The sequence below is a fragment of the Lytechinus pictus genome, chromosome 3 (genome assembly GCF_037042905.1).
Source record: "Lytechinus pictus isolate F3 Inbred chromosome 3, Lp3.0, whole genome shotgun sequence".
Taxonomy (NCBI): Eukaryota; Metazoa; Echinodermata; class Echinoidea; order Temnopleuroida; family Toxopneustidae; genus Lytechinus; species Lytechinus pictus.
Window position 1 is genome coordinate 24,656,994 of NC_087247.1, and position 19,533 is coordinate 24,676,526.

Sequence of the window (19,533 nt, forward strand, 5' to 3'; positions counted from 1 at the left end):
GGCCTTAAGGGCCTTAATGTCATACCTGAACTGTCATTATACGTGCAGTGCCCCCCCCCCCGGGAGACAGGTAGCGACACGCAGAGGCAGAGAGACAAGAGAGGGAAGATAGAGGGGTAAAGATGGGAAGGGGATATAAGTGGAGAAGAATCGGAAAGATCATGACTGCGACTTTAGGGGGCAGTCAACCGGGGCAGTCACTCCTGGAAAATTTGGTCAACGTAACTGTTCGTGGGCGCAAACTGATTTCTTCTTTAATCCCATATCTTTATATCAAGTATTCCATTCTTGATATTAAGAATTGCATTTTGTAAAAAACACAAAAGATAAAAAATTAGATTAATCATATGAATATTTGTGTTGTTATTAAAAGGCAATTCTTAATAACAGTGGCGTAATGCTGTCTTCAAAAATTTAGCGCGGGCCAGATAGGGCGTATCCGGCAAAGTGTATAAAGATGCGAGCGGGCAAAAATTTCGACATTTTTTATTACAAAAAATCCGATTTCGTGACAAATTTTGACATGATACTCAAACAAAATATATCATAATTTATTTCACCCTTCTCTCTTTCTTTTTCTTTCCTTGCGAGCGGGCAGAAATTTCTACATTTTTTATTACAAAAAATCCGATTTCGTGACAGATTTTGACATGGCAAAAAAATATATCATAATTTATCTCACCCTTCTCTCTTTCTTTTTCTTTCCTTTGCTGTTTTTTTTTTCTTGGTCGTGAAAAATTGTGTTGGCAAGCATCCCCAAGCCCCCCCCCCCATCTGTCCGCCACTGCTTAATAAGAAAATGGTTTGCTATAGCCGAGGTACTTTGGAATACGGTGGCTAAAACCTTCAGGTGTGTCAACCTCCCTTTAGTTCAATAACATGAATCATTAAACCAAAGTTCACGGAGAATGAGTTCACAACACGCACGTGTGAAATTGGTCTGATCCGGGGAGAAGTTCAAGAGTTTCTCATATTTTTTTTAACATGAAGGCATTTCGCGTACGTTGCACTTATTCTGTCATCGTAACATGAAAAAAGACACATCAATTTTCTTAATGGAACTTGGATTTGCTTCAAGTAAGCATATAGTCTAATGCCAAAGTATTTATTCTTGACAAACTTAGGAAAACAAATTACTGTCAGAGAAAGAGCACAGAGTTATTTTTATAAGGTGTTTTTGTTGCTGTAATTGATGTTTAACAAATAAATGCAACCAACATTCGGGTTAAATGTTTATAGTTTACAATAACATGACTTAAACAACATGACTTTGTATATAGAAAATGCACGTAAAGTGACTAGAAATTGTTATATATCAAACGTTAGTAGGTTCATGTATTAACTTAAATAAAAATGATTAAAAACTTATGAGAATGCACAATTATGGCCCACAATTTTTTTCTTATGTAGCCTATTTCTCATCTAAAACCCAGGAGCATGAATCTGTCAATGAACTCCTACTGTGATATTAGAAGTAGGCCCATATATCTATGGATACACTTTCTCAACTCCTCATCATCACTACTTTCATACTCATAAAAATGTGCTGGGCAACGAGCTGGTCCCCTCAAAATTTGCGCAAAAATTCCTTATTTTCTTAGATTTTAAAACAAGAAATTGCCCCTCTCTTCCAATGAGTAAATGGAAATGATATACTGTCTCACCACTCCACCTCTTTTGAAAATTAAATTCTCCAAATATTGTTAAGACACTGGTGATATATCAACAGCAAGACACTACCATGCAGCCCACAGCCCCTCCAAATGCCCCTCCAATGGTATCCCACAGCGAGAATATGACTCGCTAAGAAACCTTGAACTCACCACCGTCGGTCGTCTCATTGCTATCATCAGCCGAACATTGAGACATAAGGGGTGAAGATGACAGCATGACGAAAGCAAAGCAAAAAAACAAACAAACAAAACAAACAAAAAAAAACCAACCTGTAAGGTGCACTCCCAAATGAGTCGCCCATTTCGGATTAGGCCTATAGATTTATGTATCTATACTACTAGCGTAATGAGCCTAAAATTTTAAGGGGCCATGTAGACATGACGTATGTGGAAATCTTCTTCAAAGCTGCGAGGGAGCGAAGCAAGGGAGAAAATCTTCTTACCGTTGTAATACAAAATAAAATTTTTGTGATGTATTTTAATAATAATAGTCCGCATTTATATCGCGCTTCGTACACCAGAACGACGTCTCTTAGCGCTTTACAGATATTATAATTATCCCGATCATCGGATCCTTGCATGCCCGCATACAATATATGCACCTTCTCCACTCCCTGGGGAGCATTCCAACAAGTGTTCCAAGACTCTTTGTTATAATATTTTGATAGAATATTCAGGAAGAGTTATCATGTTTCACCCTTTTCCTATCGTTTTCTTTCTTTTTTCTCCTTTTTTTTGGAGTGGGGGGGGGGGGGCATGGCCCCCAAGGCCCCCATCGGTGTGCCAGATAGGCCTACATATCATAATTCACTTCAAAATCATATAATATTTGACCTTGCCATTGGCATCTATCATGCCTTACTGCAGCTGGTCAAGTATACTACCTGCTGTTACCTAAGTTGTTTGTGATTTGCAGCTGACTTGGCAATATTTTTGTCAATTTAAAATGAAGGCTTTATCGTACCTAGACCTAAACATGTAATTGAGGCCAGGAGAATATTTCATAAAGAATTTTGTCACTGATTTTAACCGAAAACTATTAAACACTAGTGAAATTATTGCATTTCATTGGCTGATCGGAGAAAAATCACTGAAATTGTGCTAAAAAATGTTGCAGCTGCGTGGGATATAAAAAAAATGGAATACAAAATGGAATAACTTAAAAAAAAAAAAAACAAGACGTGAAATTCATCATTAGCATCATTTTTATGATTCAGAACAGTTATATACATCATTTCAAGTTGTGGTGCACATGTAGGATTCATGTAAATAATATTAGAGTGCGATAATGCCATAAGCTCCTCTTGGAAAAAAACCTCAATATTTTTCAGAATGTTCATTTACAAATTATCCATTGTATCAGAATGAGTTATAAATTCTCAATAAGGAAGAAATGTTTTACATTCTTTGAGCAGAAATTCGACTGAAGTAAAAAAAAAAAAATTTCTGAAGTTATAGTCTGTCAAAATTAATAACCTCTAGCTGATATCCCTGCATAATTCAAACATCGGAGCATGTGTATATTAGGCCAACAAAAAGTTTGAGGGAAACCACTTTTTTTTTTTTTGGGGGGGGGGGGTTATTGATGATACCAACGTATCTAGATAATGGTATACCTAATCATATTGCGTGACTTTAAAACAAATTGTTGCCTTAAAATAAACTACGAATTTCGTTGATTCAAAGTATATCGTATTATTTTTTAAAAAGTTTCCAGCAGGGATGGGGTCGTGGACGTCGTGGTTGTAACAAACTTTCTTTCTTCCTTCTTTTACCTCTATGTTACAACAAAATCCAATCGTAGACACCCGATTTCGGTGTTTAAAGTGTTTACTGTACACTCATAATAGCAATTCACCGACTGCAACCCGAACATCATTTCAATGAGATGACTTTCATCCCTATATATCAGGAACTTTGAGGTACTACACACACTCTTCTTAGTGTCCCTTCAATCTGATTGGACAACATATGCGCATGCTCAGTGCGCAACTCGATACTCTGAGGTACCCGAAGATTTGGGGTTCAACGTTTTCCAAAAACGTTCATAAATCCGTTGGTTTCAGCATGGTTTCAGGAGCACATCTATCAGAAAATACAATTTTCCTGTCCATTTTGTTCCAATGCGGACCACAAAGATGGAAAAATAACGACAAGGAATAAATATTTGTATCACATCATCTGTCTTTTGGGATGATAATCTGTTTTTATTTTGCAAAGATAATATTCCAAGGTAAGAAATTATCACTTTTTCTGTACTTACGTTACATTCCTCATATTTTTTTATACATTTGTCTTATATGTTATTAATGGGTGTCGTTTCAATTATTTTCTGTACCCAAAGCATCACACCAAATTCAAGTGAATAAACTAAGAGGCCTATATACTCAAACATGCAAAACACTAAAATGTTATTAAAATCGAGTGTATTTTTTTAGTTATGGCATTCGTTTTGCATAGTTTTATAAATATTAATAACGTGCATGGTAATATAATGTTGTCAAGCACAATTATTTCCTCTTGGTTTTCCAATAAATGAAGACAGCAATTTAAACCTTGAATTTGAACAAACGATTTATTTACAATTTTTTGTCAGTCCTGAAACTTAGGACAAAACTGCTGTTTCGGTTATCAAATTTTCGACAAAGACTTCTTATTCGTTCTTTGTAATTTGACGGGCATCTGACATTACATTTACTTTGTTTTTTAATCTTCCGTATGCGTCGCTCATTGAAAACTCCCTATTGGGAAACGAATAACAGATTGCCGTTATAAAGTTAAGCTTTTATCATGCAAATTCGCTTTTCCAATTGCTATATTAGAACACGAGTAGTCAATACACATCTGAGGGTATCCGAGAACTCCACCCACTTCAAGCGTCATTAAAATAACACATATAGATAGACATTTACAGTCTCATTTCCATGAAAAAAAATCCTATCGTAATTTATAGGTCTGTCCATTTACAAATATCACAGTAATCTTTAAAGAAATAATGACATTATTCACAGTCTTTTACAGTCTCATTTGCAGTAAAGTAATCTACTATCGTTTATTTATCTGTCCATTTACACATTAATATCATAGTAATCTTTATATAAATAATGACATTTTTATCAGGATGTATAAAGCAAAAGTTCTCATTGCTTACCTTAACGCGATGAGAAGCAAGGCCATGAGTTCCAATTGTAGCCTGCCATCAACGTTAACGTCCATATTGAACTAACGAAATACTCGTAATTGTTCAGACCCTTACACTACGCAAGATCCAAGATCCCACCACACTCGCCACTCTTTTTCTCTCCCATGTACTCTTTTAGCTTTTCTTTCCCTCTCTCTCTTCTCTATTTCTCTCTTTTTTTCTTTATTCCCTCCCTTTTTCTTTATTTCGGTTTTCCCCTTTTCCCTTCTGTGTCTTTTTTCCCTTTCTCTCTCTCACATCGTCATTTCATCTTTCTCTTTCTCTCCCTTCCTTTTTCATCTTTCCCACCATCTTTTTTTGCGTAAGCCCCTTTGGCTACCGTGTAGGGGATGGCATGGCCGAAAGCCCCCCCCCCCCGTCCCGATAGGCGAATGAAGCCCATAGGCGGATCCAGGTGGGGGCCGAGGGGCCCGGCCCCCCCCCCCCCCTATTGGCGGAGCAAAAAAAGGAAAAAAGGAAAGAAAGAAAAAAAAAGGAGGGAAAAGAGAGGAGAAAAAAGAAGAGGAGGAAGACGAGTGATTAAAATAAGATGAGGGGAAGACTTGGAAAATAAAAGAATCCTTCATGTCACTATATGAAATTTTTGCTCGCGCTTCGCGCTCGCATTGCCTGTTAGGTGGTCTTCATATCTTGTTCAATATGGAGCTTAAATATCAAGTTTGGAAGTCAATATACAAAACATATTTCACCTCGGAAATCGAACTTTAATTATTTTGTGTGATATACAAATTGATTTTTAAAAAGTGTTCTGTAAAAATGTCAGTTTTATGGTCTGAATATTAACATATTCTGCTCGCGCTGCGCGCTCGCAAATTTCTATTCATCAGGTACCTAACGTGTATTCCATAAAGTTTTCAAAATATCCCTTTTCAGGTCTGATTGTCAAAACGTATCAGCTAGCGCTGCACGCTCGCATTTTGATTGGTTTTTGGGTAGAAATCTCGATTTTTTTCCGCTCGCGCTTCGCGCTCGCATGAATTGTTTAGCTATGTAGCTATCCATGAAATGTCCAGTTTTCAGGCCATAATATAATCAGATTTCGCGCCCTCATTAGGCATTAATGAATAAGATACTGATTTAAAAATTAAATTGTCCCTTTTGTTTCATCTCGCGCTTAGCAAGAGCAGTAGGAAGAACGTGTCTTAAGGATGTCCCGGTCATATGTTAAAACTCAAAGTAATGATAATGGAAAATATTAGCTTTTTATTAAGTGCGATCCATATCCACCTCACAATTTTCCTACAAAGTGCTTGAAATATAGAGCAGAAATTGACTCTTTTTTCAGATCGGAATATCAAATAGTTTAAGCTCGCGCTTCGCGCTCGCTTTGATTTTCATGATAAAAGATGTATTTAGAATGCCTATATTCTAGGTCTAAATATGAAACATGCGCGCGCATGTTTCTTCAGATACTCAACTTGTTCTCTATTTAAATCATTATCCAGTTTCAGATCACAATATGAAAAATTTTCTGCTCGCGCTTTGTGCTCGCATTATTAAAGTAGGAAGATCACTTATTACTCATTCTTTTCATGATTTACAAAACATGAATAGTGTCCCGTTTCTAGGTCTAAATCTCGAAATTTTTTCATCTCGGGCTTCGCGCTCGCATGAATTGTTTAGTTATATAGCTATCCTGTTCATGATTACAAAAATTGATTACAATTTTCCATTTTCTATGTAGAAATGTCAAACATTTTCAGCTCGCGCTTCACGCTCGCATTATTTGATTATTGAAATATGTAACGTATTCATGGCTAAGTGCAAGCAGTACCTTTTCGATTAGTTCAAATTAGTAGAAATTTTCTGCTCGCGCTTTGCGCTTGCATTATTAATGTAAGGAAGATCCACAATTACTCATCCTTTTCACGATTTACAAAACATGAATAGAGTGTCTCGTTCAGTAGGTCTAAATCTCGAAATTTTAGTGCTTAGAATTTCCATTCTTTAGGTAAAAATGTCAAAAAATTTCAGCTCGCGCTTCGCGCTCGCATTACTTGATTTTTAATAGGGAACGTCTTCATGGCTTACTGCAAGCAGTCTTTAACAGGTACCTTTTCCATCAGTTCATTTCTGCTCGCACTTCGCATTCTTAGTAATTATTTAGTTGCATACACATCTTTTTCAGGATAACAAACATTGCCCAGAATGTTCAGATTTATTTACATAAAATTTCCTTTAAAAATTTAGCTCGCGCTTCGCGCTCGCATTATACAAATAAGGATTATGACATAAATTTAGGTTGATTTATAAGAATAAAGCTAAGATGTATGTAAGTATTAGGACTACCCCTTCAAAGAAACAAAAAAATCATCTTCGAGCGGCCGATCGGGAAAAATATGGCTGAAAAAAAATCCAGGACCCCACTATTGGCGAAGGCTGGATCCGCCCCTAAAGCCTACCCATTAGACGCCTTTAGAGGTATTTTGCTTTTACACATTGCGTAGTTTCCAAACTGTTATTTCTTCCAAAACTTTGGATATTTGCATAGTATGAATTATCTTTATTGCGGCAAATCAATTCATCTGTGCTGAACACGCTCCTCCACAAATACTGATATTCTGTTTAGTTCGATCATTCATTTAACAATATCTCTTGAGTTTTTAAATGCAAATCCAAGACAAAGGGTTATGAACAAGATTTCGAGCAACTCTTATTATTACAAACATTCTGTTCATTCACATTAATATTTAAATTTATTTATCATACAGGCGCAAAGTTTGCTACCCTGTTAAATGTCCTTAGCAAAGCAAAACGGTATATGTTGATCATTTTGTTTTATTACAGATATACCACTGAAATTTAAGGACGAGGATACTGTTAGATTTTGAAATTTCAGGACATGAAAAATCATCTTCATTTGCAAGCGTGCGAAGCATGCGAGAAAAGTTTATACGAACTTATTTGGTCTGCACTTAATACAAACAATACTTACACGAAAACAGGAGCGTTATATTCTGCCTAGACGTATACAAGGAATTTCACGCGTAAATTACCATTATTGATAAACAAACAAATTACGAAATCAAAATAATTGTTTTTTAATAGACGACAGGCTTCCCTGGTCTCAACAAACCAGCCCCAAAACCTGATCTTGTTAGGATTACACACGATAAAAAAAATAACTTCTCAAAAAATGTTTTAACTATATCAATTACTATTCAATTTCTATTAAATTACATCAAGGGCTTCTGATAAGACTGATATGTATAATGACTCCTGAGATGAATGTACGTCTTTAATCAGCTGATGTTTATGATAGTACAAAAACAACAACGAAATCCAGTTAATGAACATCCAATATCTAGCATATTTTCTCAGTTGATTTTGGTAGCTAAGAAAGATGACAGATAAAAACACTCTCACATCACAATTTGTACAAAATGATGAATCGAAAAACTACTGGAGACCATGTTTGACTTCATGTACAGCCCAAGGGATGCCAATTTTGTAATTACCAAGAATGAAGGATTTATAAAGCTCTATGCGGTAATACTGCACAGCGGTAGACATGCTGCAAGTTCACAAGAGCGTCAACCACTTCTGAAAAGTGAGGGGGAATTTCGGATTTTTTTTCTATCGAAATATGGGCCTGCTAATGCATGATGTAGCAATGTCAACAAATGGCGACTGAACATTTATATTTGAGAATTTCTCTCTCAGAGCAGACATGCAAAACAAGAATATTAAAGTTTTTTTTTTTTTTTTTTTTTTTTTTTTTTGGGGGGGGGGGGGGGGCTGGTAATAGGTATGATCCCTAAAAGGGATAAATGATATTATGCCCACCAACCAGGGTTGGGCTCAGTTACAAGGTAATTGATCATTTACGTAATTAATTACATTCTTTAGTAATTGTAATTGAAGTTTTGAAAGAGAAAGTTATTGTAATTGTAATTGAAAAAAATGTAATTGACTTCAGTACTGTCAATTGATTTTAATTACATTCAATTACTTTCCAATAATAACCTTACTTAAATTATGATTTAATTTCATGACCTTTTTCATGTCAACTGCTTCAGCATCAAAGAGAGTAACAGTCAGAATCCGTGCTCTTTAACCTAAACCTTCATCTTGTCAGTTTCTCTGTAACTTAGAATTATGTTGAAATAGGTGGTACTGTGTACAGAATAAAAATTTGTTTCATTGATGACTTTTGTAGAAATTAATTGAATTTGTAATTGTAACTGACAAAAGTAATTGGTGAATGTAATTGGAAAAAAGTAATTTAATTGAAAAGTAATTGTAATTGAAAAATGTTTCAATATTGTAATTGTAATTGAAGAAAGTAATTGAGACCAACCCTGCCACCCACCTCCATATACACACCCACACACAGTCTTGGAATTTGACAATCGGGACTCACTTAATCGCCATAGTGGGGACCTGTGTTTGCGGTCTCATACACTCAACAGATGAATTTAGTACACTAACCAGACTGTTCATACGTGAGTACAGTAATATTTCACTTACCGGGTACACTTCCTACCGCCGCGCCGCCCGGCACGCACAACTTGAGTTTAATAAATGGCCGAACATGAAACTAAACGAAGCGGTCTGAAATCAGCTGGGCCCGCAGCTGGGGAATTGATTGGCGTGGATAGGATATCTGGACCGGGGCGTCCCCGGTTTATGAATAAAATGTAAGAAAATGTAAAAGGAGTAGGTCTTTACAAACTCTATCCCTCTCCCTCACAAACACACACACACCCACACCCACACCCACACACCCTCATACCCACACACACGGACATACAAGGCAGGGGATTAGTTCCTTCTCTCCCCCGCATGTGTACGCCCTTGAAGTAAAGCAGGTAAAAAGTTCTATTTAAATGGAGCGTTGTATATATTTAGGTTAACAGGGTAAAAGATCAGCCCACCATCACAGCGAATTTGAAATCAGATTATCATAAAACTGACGGTTTCATCAAAATCTGGTTTAAAACAACACAAGACATGTTGACGTTTCGCTTATTTCTCTAAAAAGTTATTGATTTACCCTGCAGGGTTGACCCGTTTAGTTTCATAAACTTCGTTTAAAAGACACCGGGCATTTTAACAAGTATCAGTCTACATGATTACATGAATATAAAGAAAATACACAAAATAAGGTAACATCTATCATGGCCAACAGTAAACATCGAGGGTAAATGACGTCAGTCATATAATAATAGAATATTCAAAAGTGAATGAGCCGATGATATCACACACTCAATAGTTCTTTTGTATCTTATCAGATGAAATATGAAAAGAAAATATAAAGAAAATACACAAAATAAGGTAACATTTATCACGACCAACAGTAAACATCAAGGGTAAATGACGTCAGTCATAATAATATAATATTTAAAAGTGAATGAGCCGATGATATCTCACACTCAATAGTTCTTTTGTATCTTATCGGATGAAATATGAAAATTTGGTGATAAAGAACCTTTGATCAAAACAAAATAATACAAATAATTGTGTATACTCAAGAAAGAGTCACATCATGATTTACATTATAAAAACATACAATTGAATATTTCAAATCCCGTGTACATGAACGGTTAGCGTGTGACATCATCGGGTCCCAGTATGGGGTATCAATATTGTATTTTTTTTTTTCAATTTTTACATTTCCTCCCTTTATCTTTCTTGTTCAGTATGCAGGTGTCAATGAGGTTCAGCTCAAAGTTCATACTGACTGTGATTGTAATCATCAACGTTCTCTTTATATGTTTGCTGCAGTTTCTCTTCCTTTCACGATATCCACAAAAGTCGTCTTTCTCGTCATCATTATTTTCCTCAATACCACTCGCATCATCGTCATCAAACAAGACAGCAGGAAAATCTCGGTCTACTGATAACAAAGCTGTGCCGTTTTCAGATCCAAATGCCATAATTAATTTCGAAGAAAGAAGCGACTTAACTCAGGGTAACCGGATTAAAGAAGCAATCAAACGACCTCTTAGACGACCATCCATGACCAAAGAACAACTCATGATAATAGATGAAATGAAAAAGAAAATTGCTGCACAGCAGGCGACATTAAATCATATCTCTCAAGAAAAAGATAGAAATGGAAACCCTATTGAAATTTTGATATCCCCTGAGAGGTTCTGTCAAACTTCTTCTCCTGTTATCAACTTGGCGCGCCGTCTCCTCGTCATCATGGTTACGTCACACACACAAAAAGCCCGAGTTCGAAAGACAATACGCCAAACTTGGGCTGATGTACCAGAAGTAAAATCGGGTCAAGTTCACGTTGTTTATTTACTTGGCACGACGGTTAAAAGCGATGGACAGTCACAGTCCTTGATCGAACACGAAGCCAAAGAGTATGATGATATCATCCAGGGAGCCTTTGAAGACACCTACGAGAACCTCCCAGCCAAGACATTAATGGGACTGCAGTGGGCGGCGACACAGTGTGGTAGCTCGTTCAAGTTCTTCATGAAAACGGATTCGGATGTATACGTCAACATTCCAAAGCTTGCAACGTATCTAGACGGATACAGGAATTGGGCAAAACCTTATGCCATGGGGAGAAAGTGGGTAAATGTGAAACCGATTCGATTACAACTCCACAAATGGTAAGAAACTGTCACAAAAATTATTAGCTACAAAGTAACTGAAGGTAGTAAACCAGCCCGACAGTCTTTAATTGCTCTATATAGACCTTTTATTATTGGAAGAGCCAAGACTTATTTGTTTACCAATACGACATAACTTTGTCCAATTTAACATTCCAGCCTATAAGGCAAGTCCCGATCCACAGCATCACATTTTTTATGCTAGCATTTTTTTCTTCTCAGAACAGCAATACTTTTCAGGGCAAAACTCATATTTCAAAGATAATCATGATTAGGATGTACCCTGAAGAGGAGAGGAGCGTTTCAGCAAGTATGTTTTCCGTCAAGTTCTCAGATCTGACAACTTTCCTTAAATTTGACTGGATAAGATACACTGTTACTACACGTAATTACTGTCCGATAATACAAGACTTGACGGATAAAACGTCTGACGTGTCCTTCCATGAAACGCTCTCCAGACTTAAGAAAGATCTAAAACATGCTCATCAGTTTTAGAAAACTCTTAATTTCAAACACATCTTTCTCAGATGGCTTATTATCAGTGTTTTCTCTCATTTTTTTCGTCTCAGGTTTGTTCCTGAGCATGAATACCCTGGGAGCACCTATCCACCTTACCTTGGAGGATCAGCATATGTGATTACTTCAGTAGCTATTAGAATGGCCTTTCACGAGGCTCGATCAACCAAGCTCGTTCGACTGGAGGACCTGTTTGTCGGGATATGTTTTCAGAAAGCAGGGGTTCAACTCGATGATGAGCCACGATTCCGCATATCCCTCTACAATATTGTTTCTCGACCCTGCCAAATTCATTCACTTTTCACGCTTCATGGAGTTAAATTCTTCAATTTCAAACTTCTTAAAGAGACACAAGATCATCCAAACACATGTCCCAATAATGGAACATCCATAGACTGAGCAAAACAAATGCCAACCTATTGATGGTGTGAGCATCCACATGATCAGGTGGTCCCTCAAGTTGGGAGCAATTGTTGCATGTTGGTCACCTTGATTAAAAAATGCAATATCTAGAATTATAATATTCGACAAAAAATCTCGGCGCCATATTTGCAACTGAAGGAGACACGTTTACTTTTACTCATTATTGTACTGTATTTAAACTCCAACATTATCGGTGGCGATCCCCAAGAATATGACAAGGGAGGATAGGTCATGTCCACTTGCACCGCCCCCGGTAATTGATGTTGCCATAATCATAAAACACTCGACGAATTATTCCCAATGTGCATGACAATTATTTATTGGGGAAACGTGATCGCCTATGAATAATGCCCTATAAATGGAATATACTCCCGGAATATACTACAGAGCAAAAATAATGTAAAAAAAAAGAGAAATACTTTCTTTTACAAACCCGTATATCTCTTCTATGTGTGTGTCGGAGTGGGAGGGTGTGTGTGGCTGGGTACGTAGATGTATGTAATTAATATTGCTATGTAATACCATGGACCTATTACGAAGGTCCATGGTAATACACAGAATAATGACAACCCGCACATAATTATATGGATTAATTCACGAGCAGCTCCATAAAAGTTGGCTTGAATTTCGGCTTAGTGGTAGAGTTAGGTTAGAGCGAGGCCATCTAATCATCGCATCAAGATGAAAATAACATCGCTTCGATCCGTGTTAAGAAGTTGTACAAGTCTGGCGCATAAAATAAGATCGTTAGCGTTTGTTTAAACCACATAGCTGTGAGAGATTTATTAAACCAATTTGGTCAGGAAATAGTGGCAGAAACTTTCAACAATAATTGCAATGAGATGTAAAGGCAAATTACGATGGCCACTGCAGAACTGACCGCCAATAGCGATGTCCAAGGAGACACAGAACCAGAACAAACGATATCGCCATCACCACCGTCATCGTCGTCAGTTATAAAGAAGTGGTTAAGATGTTTTATCCTCCTTGCTGTTATCTTAACATATCTTTTTGTCGGTGCGTTCGTTTTTCGCGCAATGGAGCGTCCGTTGGCAGTTCAAGCTCATGAAGACTTCCAAGCAGCACTCCATCAATTTGAATTGCAAAATGATTGTCTGTGCGAGGAGGATGTCGATGAACTCTTGAATATCGTAATGATGGCTCTACGGGAAGGGGCCTATGTCGGTGGAGATCGTTACGCTAATCTGATGATTGGGGGTATAATCAATGAAACTTCTTTTGCACGTATGTGGTCTTATAAACCAAATTTCATATTAGTCACGTCAGTTGTAACAACAGTAGGTAAGTTTCTCCAACAGACAAGCTTTTTTATACTTTATTATTAACACACTCAGTATTGGTGTTGAAATTCGCTTATCTTTTCTTATATTGATTCTAGAATAAGTAGAGGGATGAATATCGTGAAGTATCATCCGGCCAATCTCCATTTGATTTTAACAACATTTTGTTTTAATGATTTAACTGTGATTTTAGGGGGATCGGTGCCTTCATTATTTTGGGAAGCACAGTTGAACAAAAAAGAGTTGTCTAGTTCTCTTCAAATTAATATGACGACGAATCGGGGGGGGGGGGGGAGGACACATACATTTTCATCACGTTAAATTTACCTGTTTGTGTAGTAGTAAAACGTTGATATCCAGATAATCTCAGTAAAGTGTGTATTTCAATATTTTTACAGGGTTCGGGTATACAACACCACGCACAGATAGAGGTCAGTTCTTCTGCGTTATTTATGCTATCATGGGCATACCGTTCCTTGGAACCATAATCTGGTCCGTTGGTAAAATACTGCAGTCGTTTGCCCAACCCGTAATCAAGATTTCTAAGAGACTCCACATCAGCGTGGTAACCCGAAGTTGTTTCTGGACACCTTGGGTATTTTTCTTTAACCTCCTGTTAGCGTATATTTTATTGATGGTTCCATCAAGTGTCATTCATTATCATACCCAAAAAGACTGGAGCTGGCTACAATGTATGTATTTCGCTATGGTAACGATGACCACCATAGGATTTGGCGATATAGAGGTGGAAAATCACCCAGGAGGTGCAGAACCTGTCCGATTTTTCATACAGGTCAGTTTCCAGGGACATTGAAATTTGCATTTGAAGTATTCTAGCAAATGGGTATTTCATAACCTCTTACTAATTCCTTAAAGCTTGATTTAAAGAAATATTTCATAACCTCTTACGAATTCCTTAAACCGTAATGTGCAATGTCTTATGTATTGTAACTTATGACCTATACCCGTTCATCAATATATTATATACAGTGCATGTCTTCTATAACCATGCCTATTGCCTACATAGACTCGTAGCTTGAATAATCAATGTATGTCCTCGAGTCGATTATGGTTAACTGCTGAAAATGTCATGTGTAAATTCATCGTAGAAAAAAAAATCGAGAATGCGGTAAAGCCGATGATGCAAAAGATGATGATAATAATAATTATTAGACTTACATCGCGCCAAATCCATCCTGTAGAGTGCTCAAGGCGCTTTTTATGATGACAGCTATGATCGTCACTTTGGAGGAATTATGTATCTTTTACAGTAGCTTTCCTACATTCTCAATTGTTTTGTCTATGCTGAACGGGACTATCAGAGATGGATAGACTTAATTATTAGAGGCTTAGCTTTTATGTTAAGAAGGTATCTTCCAATCCGTCGTAGCCTCACTAAAAAAAATCCATGCAGTATGATTAGTTGGCATTGTTTTGGTATTCTTATCCAAACCTAACTAAACCCCCTTTCATCCCATTCTCTTTTAGAGTGGTCATTTTTTCCTCCTGATCACCTGCGTGGCTATACTCTCCATCATGTTTAACAACGTCTCCAAGGCTGAACGACAAGGTGTCGAAGACATCTCTAGTCGGATCTTAAACCTCAAGTTAAAGCGCCGCCTGCAGCATCATCGGAAAGCTACACGAGATGGAGAAACAAGCATCCAAGGAGGCAGTTCTGAATAGTCAGGAGATCACATTAAAAGCAGATATAGAAAATATACTTCTATGGCCATGTACTGTTTTAGTCAAATATTTTTTCCACGTGGACAATTATTATTCATCTGTGTGGGTTACAATTTCCTTAACAAGGAGCCCATGGATTCTTCAACATTGTAGCCAATGCCTATATTCTCACCAAATATATACGCAGGCCCTGCGAAGTGGAAGAAACAAGAGTTTATTAGCTTTTTGAAAGCAATTGCTTATAAATAGTAGCTAGAATGACATATCATACAGTTATAGGCCTATAATAATATTGACTGACTTTAATTTTCGTGAGATACCACATAACATTTCCCTTAACCAACTATTAGAGAAGACTGGCGAATACAGACAACCCTAGTGCGTGGCATTTGTAGACTTCGCACAAGCTTTGGACGGTATAGAATTTCAGGCAGTAACAACAGCCTTACAGGTACAAGGTGTGCACCATAATTACATCAAACTCATTCAGGAAATGTATAGCCAAGCAACTGCAACCATTCACCTGCACAAAGACAGTAATGAATTCCCCATCAACAGAGGAGTGCGACAGGGAGATACCATTTCACCCAAACTGTTCAACGCTGCACTGGAGGAAATAATACGTAAATTAGACTGGGAAAGTACGGGGCTAAACATTGAAGGTGAGTGTCTCGCTGATGATGGCCACAAGCTAGAAAATATGCTCAACAAACTCAACACTGAACGTAACACAGTAGGCCTGAAGATCAACATGAAAAAGACAAAAGTAATGTTCAACAAATTTGCTACAGAGCAAAGAATCATAATGGATAATTCTGAAATCGAGAGAGTAGATCATTATATCTACCTTGGGCAACACGTCAGAATGGATCATGAGCAACTGGAAGAAGTTAAAAGGAGGACAAGAGCTGGATGGATCGCTTTTGGGAATTTCAATGACATTATGAAGAGCAATATGCCAATTTGCCTTAAGAGTAAAATCTTTAACCAATGTGTTATACCGGCAATGACCTAGATGGTTCTGAAACCTGGTCTGTAACAAAGAAAATGGAACAGAAATTAAAAACCACTCAACACAGTATGAAACGTATAATGCTACGGATATCAAAACGTGACAGAAAAACCATACAATGGATTAAGAGCCAGACTGGGGTAATAGACATAATCAAACCAATTAAATCAATGAAATTGAGATGGGCTGGCCACCTTGCAAGATCATATGATAATAGGTGGACCAAACGCATCACAGAATGGAGACCATGGCTAGGATCACGAAATCGGGGTAGACAAAAATTGAGATGGAGTGACGAGCTCACAAAATTCATTGGCATAAATTGGATTGCATCAGCACAAGACAAGCACCTTTGGCACCAACTTGAGGAGGCCTTCACCTTGCAGTGGGCTGAACATGGCTGATATGATGATGATGATGATGATTTCCCTTAGTTGACCCATATTGCCCTCGTCAAGACTTTGGCAATATATGAGACTACTTCAGGAAATATACATGGTATCTCCCTCAAGGCCCGTCAATATTGTATAAACATGATAAATATCGACCTAGGCATAGGGTAAAAGCGTGTTCAGATGGTCACGAACTAGCATTTTCCCAAAATTTCATCAAGGGCAGTGGCGTTAGGAGACAGACATTTTGAGGGGGCTAGACATCACCTATCAAGGGCAAAATTCCTGATTAAAACAGCTGCGAGCGAGTGATGCGAGCAAGTAAAAAAAATGACCTATCTTTACCAAAAAAACCCTACTATTCGGAAAATAATATAACAATTTACCATTTTTTTTGTTTGTCTCCTTTTTGTCTTGTTAAACCTTTGAGATCCATCACCGCCAACACCCATATATGTACGCCAGTTATTTAGGATATCACTAAGGAGTCAGAAATACATGAGTTTGGTTGTCATGTTTTTGTATTCTTACGTAAATTACAATGACACAGAACGGACTAGGTGTCAAGTGGGTGACATAATTTTATGGGGGGGGGGGGTCATTAAAATCCCTTTAAATTGACTATGTCCAAAAAAAAATTAATAAAATGTTATTGTCATCTCAATTAAATTCATTTAAATATCTAAAATTGGTTCGGTTTTGGCAGTAAAACATAATTATTTTGGATTTATTAAACAGTTATTGAATACATAATTAAAGGAATGTATGCGGGCGTGGGTTGTTGCACGTGCGAGGGTCGGTGTGTGTGCGTGTGTGTTGTGTAGGTGTTTTGAGTGGGTGTGTTTTTGTTTGGGAGCGCTCCTTCGAGCTTAGGGTGTTTTTGTGTTTATGGCTGGAGGTATGTGTGTGTGGAAGTGTGTATATGGATATGTTTGGTGGGTAGGTTTTGATGTGAGATGTGTGTGCGCGCGCAAATTTGCATTGTGTACATTGCATTTATCTAACGAGTTATATTGAATGTAATTTCTAATGGGATAATTTAGAAAAACTAGTACAGTACAGCGCAGTAACTAGCACTAGTACAGTAACTAGTAAATGTGTTTAAAGAAGGTAAATCTATTGGTAACGTGTGTGTGTGTGTGTGTGTGTGTGCAAAGACGTAATACCTGAATAAATAAAAGTTGTGTCATTTATTCCTCGTTAATTTATTAGCGCCTTACTTACTGCATCATTTCATGGAGTTCAATAACATTACAAACCAGCACATTTAACTACAAAGTGATATAAACAAGAATTATGTAATTCCATGGTCGATTGTTATCTCACAAAACAACGACAGTGAAAATCATGAAAGTACACAAGGGTGAATAGTGGATAAGATGTTCCGTGTTGATATATGATCAATTACCTTTCCTCGCCCTCACTTCCGAAAAACTGATGTACATAATAAATACATGAAAAGTGCATAGAAACACAATTATGAAGCGCTATGTAAATGTAAGTATTATTATTATTATTATTATCATGATGATGATGATTATTATTATTATTATTATTATCATTATTATTATTATTATTATATATATCCAAATTGCCTTTGACATGAAAGTTGGTCCCATCACTTTCGCCAACAGTTAACTACAATTATGCTACACTGTTAGAAAATTTATCCTTAAAATAAAAGAAGTTCCTGCAGCAGAGTCTCGAGAACACCTGTAATCTTACCAGATTGCGCAATCTTGCAGGAAATTGGTATTTGGTGTATGGAATCTTACAAATTTCCTTGAATAAAATATCCTTTTCTCCTTTTTAAACAGACCTGTTCTGTTAAATTGCAGAAAAATTCATGTTTCATGAATTTACAGAATGATTCTGTTATTGCTTTCTGCAAAATCTTCTTTTTTCTGTAAAATCACGGTTTTTTTTAACAGTGTAGTGATTGATTATACATTTTTTTTAACCAGAAATCATAGTGATATGGTCAAAATATGGTCAAAATAAAAATGCCCAATTATTCAGTTTAAAACTTGTCCAATTATTTTAATATTTATTTTATTTCTTTATCTTTATTGGATCAAAGACAGATGTATGGGGTGGACAATAAGAATTGTTGGTTCAGGGGGAAATGGATGTGGGAGAGAAAGACCTGTAAAAGCAGAAACAAACTAAAGAAAGTGACCACGCAAATACCAAAGAGACAAAGAGAAGAACCCGAAAAGGAAAAGAAAGGGAATAAGTAGGGAGAAGAAACGAACAGCTCAAATGAGGTGACCTGGTGAAGTTACATTATTTAATCAAGTTTCTGCTTCTTGCTTAAACAGCGCCCCCTGCACCAAAGATTTTCAAAATAAAATTACCACGATTCCAGAACAATTGATATTTATCAAATGCTTTTTGATTTCATATTGATATGTTTTAATCTCTAAACATTTATTGAATAAAGTGCCCACAATGCATTGATATAATGCTTTTGGATGAAATTGCAGTCATCTGCCTAATGTTTTTTCCGTTATACACACAGACGCATACGCACCCCTCACCCTCGCACACTCAGGCTTGCACTTTGCATAGATATACTAGAACCCAACTTCACACGACATACTTTTTTTTTTTTTTTTTTTTTTTTTTTTTTTTTTAAACAAGCGCACACCTTGTTACCAATAATGCATATAGCATTTCCATTTATTTGAAAGCAGGATAAAAGAGCTTGTAGATTAAAATGCCTTGCTCACGGGCATAGGTGCCGCGGCTGGGAT

At 36.9% G+C, this 19,533-nt stretch overlaps 2 protein-coding genes across 2 annotated transcripts; both read left to right on the forward strand.

Moving 5' to 3' along the window:
- The first annotated feature begins 3,671 nt into the window (after positions 1 to 3,671).
- On the forward strand, positions 3,672 to 12,813 carry LOC129256442 (beta-1,3-galactosyltransferase 5-like). Its single transcript, XM_054894643.2, has 3 exons — positions 3,672 to 3,906; positions 10,518 to 11,447; positions 12,017 to 12,813. Exons 2-3 carry the CDS (start codon positions 10,519 to 10,521, stop codon positions 12,360 to 12,362), a joined length of 1,275 nt encoding a protein of 424 aa, XP_054750618.2. The 5' UTR covers positions 3,672 to 3,906; position 10,518; the 3' UTR covers positions 12,363 to 12,813.
- Positions 12,814 to 13,023: 210 nt separating this feature from the next.
- Positions 13,024 to 17,979, forward strand: LOC129256441 (potassium channel subfamily K member 2-like). The gene is made up of 3 exons (XM_054894642.2): positions 13,024 to 13,688; positions 14,086 to 14,480; positions 15,176 to 17,979. Exons 1-3 carry the CDS (start codon positions 13,247 to 13,249, stop codon positions 15,371 to 15,373), a joined length of 1,035 nt encoding a protein of 344 aa, XP_054750617.2. The 5' UTR covers positions 13,024 to 13,246; the 3' UTR covers positions 15,374 to 17,979.
- Positions 17,980 to 19,533: the final 1,554 nt, after the last annotated feature.